This window comes from Penaeus monodon, chromosome 16 (genome assembly GCF_015228065.2).
Source record: "Penaeus monodon isolate SGIC_2016 chromosome 16, NSTDA_Pmon_1, whole genome shotgun sequence".
Lineage (NCBI taxonomy): Eukaryota > Metazoa > Arthropoda > Malacostraca > Decapoda > Penaeidae > Penaeus > Penaeus monodon.
Window position 1 is genome coordinate 7,772,196 of NC_051401.1, and position 5,000 is coordinate 7,777,195.

Here is a 5,000-nt window from a genome sequence, read left to right on the forward strand (position 1 = left end):
GAAAACGGTATCATCTGATTCTCATATTTAAAACATTGGAACCGATATACCTTTGGGCTTAAGGCAAGTTACCCACATAGTTTAACGTACATACATCAACATAATATATTTTTCGTTGTTTTTATTCAGGCTGTAATTGATATTTGCGTGTTTCAACAATTTTTATGAATCTATTGTTTTATAGGCATCCACGCGCGCGCAGACGCATACATACACACATATATACACATATATGTATACAGTCTGTGTGTATGTATATATATATTATATATATATATATATATATATATATATATATATATATATATATATATATATTTGACGATTTGTATGTGTATACGGTATATATATTTGACGCAGAATTCCTGTATGGAAATAAATAAATGCTTCCATACATGTTAGTCAATGAAGGTAAAATGAATATGAACATTATAAATACATTTGGTTTATTTACACCAAAACACGAAAAAAGATGCACAGAAAATGGAGACATGAGGTCATAACGTAACCGGCGTCATAACCGACATTTTCAAATTTTGGCGCCAGAGGGATATCGAGACCTATTTCTCTCTCTCTCTTCCCTCTATTATTCCGAATAAGCTTCGTCTGAAATAATAAATTTACAGTATGTTGTAAGACATCCACATTTACATCCTCGGGTTCAGGAAGCAGACTAGAGTTGAAAAGTTTTAGAAACAGAAATTATGGCAAATACTGAAAACCATATCTGATGTAGACATATAAAAAAAGCATTCGAAAATGTATTATGAAAGACTTAGTTCCATCAGTAAAACATATAAATAAATGGACTGTAAAATCTACATGTATTTATAATTTAGTCGCTCGATTCATATTGGGAAAATGGGTTAAAGCCTTGGAAATCGAATCCCTTGAAGCCGGGGTAGCCCTTGAAGCCGCCCAGACTCATCAGCATGGGCGTGGGGCCGTAGGAGGGCGCCGGCGCGGGGGCTTTGTAGGATGGGCGCGGCGGGGGGCCGTAGGATGTAGAAGGGCCATAGGCAGGCCTGGGAGCCGGGGCGGGGGCGGCGCACTTAGTCACTTCAACTTCCTCCACCTTCGTCTCGGTGACGGTGGCTGTACGCTCCTCCACCTGCGTCTGCGTCTGCGTCACCACCTGCGTCTCGTAGACTGTTTCGTATGCCGTCGCTGTGACCTGCGGATAACAAGGTGTTTAGTCAAGAGATCCAGAGGAAAGACAGGCAAGGCAGGATCTACGAAAATATATAAATAACCGCTCAATAAGAAAGATATTTTTCATAAAACCTCATACCAGCGGGACGGATATGCAGTAAATTCCCCAATAGACCGGGTAGACTCTATGCTAAAGATTACGAACAAAAATCATTATATCAAACTGCCCGAAACATATTTCTTTGCGAAGAAGCGTGACATTTTTTTTTTTTTTAATCAGGCCTTAACCGACTGCCAAATAACCAAAGATCATTATTATCTGTCACAGCGAAAGAGGCCTCACCTGCTCTGTTTCCGTGGCAACGACGGTCTCCACCTCCGTGACGGACTGCACTTCCCTCTCCGTCAGCGTCTCCGTGACGTACGCGGTCTCCGTCTGCACCACATTTTCGACGATCGTGGTGGAAACCGTCTCCACGAGCGTGTTGACCTGCGTCTCCGTGTCGTAGACGGTGACTGTCGGGGCGTAGCAGGGCGGGTCGGGAGCGATGTAACCCTGGGCGTGGCTCGACTTCGCCAGCGCCGCCAGGATCGCCACGGTCATGTGCAGCCACGCCATCTGCAGGGCGAAGAGGGAGGCAAGGTCACTTTCCGGCCGTGAAGACGCTCGTGCATTTGCGCCAGAATTAACAGCTTCCCAATTTAATTGGTGATGATAAGCGCCAACTTCAATGCCACTTAAATAATGATCACAATACGTTTGCTGAGCTGCTACTGCGTACCTATTAGTTTCAGTAGATTCCCTGATGCAAGTAACTATGTATATGTTACTCTAAACAAAAACACAGTATAACCTATGTAACAGCTTGAATTAACACTGAAAAAATGTGTCGATTTATGTAGCTACCAACAACGCGCGAAAGTAGCAGATGCAACCCCGAACTACGCAATCGCAAACAAAGTCGTTACGCGGCGCATAGAAGTGTAAACGTACGGAGAGAGAGAGAGAGAGAGAGAGAGAGAGAGAGAGAGAGAGAGAGAGAGAGAGAGAGAGAGAGAGAGAGAGAGAGAGAGAGAGAGAGAGAGAGAGGAAGAGAAGAAGATAGAGAAGAAGAGAGAGAGAGAAAGAAGAGAGAGAGAGAGAGAGAGAGAGAGAGAGAGAGAGAGGAAGAAAAGGGAAAGAGAGAGGCGAGGCGTCAGCGCGATAAGTGATGAGGTCTGTGGGTCGGAAGAAGCAACTTTCACTGCGTCGGCGGGTCCGTTTAGAGGCGTGTGTTCTAGACAAGTCTGGGCCCGCCATGGAATCGACACACAGATTTTAATATTTGATGATTATACTGGATATTTTGATTAGACTGGCTCAACAATCCTGTAATGTAAAAGTTAAGTTAAAAATAATAATTCCCTGAGGTTAAATGTAGTCAAACAGGAGTTAACAAGTAGGTTGGTAAGAGGGAATGAGTTACGCATCATGTGGGAAGGTAATTCTGCGGTTTTCTGCAAGGCGCTGACCAACTATTGCGAATCATTAGTTCATTGAGGCTGGACAACTTACGGATTTGCTTAACATTAACATCGAACATTTGTTTGTGTATATATAAGATATAAAAAATGTAATCTTTTGTGCTTTATCATTGGTATTATTTCCATACACAGCATTTCTATTGCACATTGATTGGTATGTTCAGTGGGTTCATTGCTCCCCGATATACTACATTAAATGGCAAATATTTTTCCACTGTCACACTGTTAATCATGGGAACCTACGGAATGCTTTCGCAACAGTTAGTATACCATCTTCCAGTGAAAATTAGTCAGTGCAACACAAGCAAAACGAAATGTGTATTAGCTTTCATGACGAAGACCATAAACAAGAAGGAAGATGCATAAGGCATTATCTTAAGCAACAATTTGTTACATGATATGCTTTCGTAAATATCCACGGCTTGAAAGTATGCATTTACGCCAGTATTATTGCCATAACATCTGTGCCAGCGAGAAATGTGGAACTCGTTTCTTGGTCCGGTGTGATTTACAACGACAGAGAAAATAATAGTTATCGCTCCTAATCACTTACAGCCCACGGAATGTAACAAAGGAAGATAGCAATTGTGAGAAAGTGTCTCATATCAAAGAACAGTTTTTATGTAATATCTGAACTGTACGTTTTTTCGGGTATTCAGAAGGTGTTGTAATGACATCATTTTGTAATTATGGTCAATAGTGATTATTTTGGTAGGATGCACACGTTTTGATAGTTTACTTTGACGCTTTCCTTGCGATGACATGTGGAGAGAGAGAGAGAGAGAGAGAGAGAGAGAGAGAGAGAGAGAGAGAGAGAGAGAGAGAGAGAGAGAGAGAGAGAGAGAGAGAGAGAGAGAGAGAGAGAGAGAACAAAGAGAAACCGGAAAAAAGAGAGATAGAGACCGAAAGAAAGAAAGAGATAGAGACCGAAAGAAAGAGAGATAGAGACCAAAAGAGAGCCGGGAGGGAAGGTGGCACCAAGCAAAATTTCCCATCCTACATATGGCCAGCGTGTATAGGCCGTGCCGTTAAGCACCGAATTACCCGAGTATAATCAGAGTGAAAAGATTGCCAGAGGTCTTTAGGGGCTCATTCACGGCGCCTCGACGATCAAACCTGAAAGCTACGGGAATTTCTATCCAGTTAGCGAGCCTAATGTATCTTAAATCATTCACAAAATCGCCGAATCTAAAGCAAATTGTGTCCGCGTTGCCTTGGTATACTTAATTTTATGCATATGCAATGGAACGTGTGTGTCTATACCGTCGAACAAAAAAAAACAAGAATGGAATTTCGTGAAATGGCTCCGTAGAAACACACACACACACACACACACACACACACACACACACACACACACACACACACACACACACACACACACACACACACATACACACACACACAATATATATATATATATATATATATATATATATATATATATATATATATATATATATATATATATATATATATATATATATATATGAAAGAAAGAAAGGGGAAAAATCGTTGCGTCCATAAACAGGCATTACCAACCCGACCACAATTCAGGATTACAAGGCAGGTACACACGCTCGTCTTGCCTAACCACCAAGTAATTAACTGCGAGATTATGATTGATGGTTTGCAGTCTGGCGCATACGATTGGGTGCTTTTCATATCAACGTTGTTTAAAAACTACCCGTGCTTGTGTATTAAGTTCAAGTCATTTAAATGTGCTCTTATGAAACATCATTCCTCAGACTTTATCATACGAAAAGTATAAACGCTTCCGTCTCAGTCATGAGGATAATTTTATCAACAAATACTTTCGTTTGAAAAAGGATACTTGTATGACAACTTGGCTAACCGCCTCTCTTCTTCCAGAGTTGTAAACATTTCTCGTTTTCGCAATGATGCACTGTGTTGCCAACCTGCCTGTCGTCATGTATGTCGACTCATTAGTCAGTCACTGGTTTTGTCTTTCATACCAGTGTACACTTGCGTCATAACAAACAACTTGCGTTGGCTCTTCGTTGCAACCGGAAGTCGCCACTCCTTCAGGAGAGTTTGATTACGTTTGTTCTTGTGATTTGAAGTCGTAGCTGTGAAAAAAAATATTGAGTGTCCTGTTTCGTCAAAGCACTGTCGTTTAAATTTTCATAGTCGTGTCTAGTGCCTTTTTAGTTTTGTAAGATTTTCACTGTCCTTTTATATCGTAAACGTCATTGTCAGTAGTGATTTATCCTGATCATGGTAGTCACCAATAAATCGTTTCGTCTTGGTATACCAATTAACTTTCATCACCCGAGTCTTCTTGTCATTATTCTTGTCATTAT

At 41.1% G+C, this 5,000-nt stretch overlaps 1 protein-coding gene across 1 annotated transcript in view; it reads right to left on the reverse strand.

Moving 5' to 3' along the window:
* Nucleotides 1-429: 429 nt before the first annotated feature.
* LOC119582481 (translation initiation factor IF-2-like) overlaps nucleotides 430-5,000 on the reverse strand; it is a 4,774-nt gene continuing 203 nt past the window's right edge. Inside the window, exons 2-3 of the mRNA XM_037930760.1 lie at nucleotides 1,496-1,771; nucleotides 430-1,174 (exon numbers count right to left, since the gene is read on the reverse strand). Coding sequence (XP_037786688.1) covers nucleotides 836-1,174; nucleotides 1,496-1,771 — 615 coding nt within the window. The 3' untranslated portion in view covers nucleotides 430-835. The remainder of the gene's footprint in view (nucleotides 1,175-1,495; nucleotides 1,772-5,000) is intronic.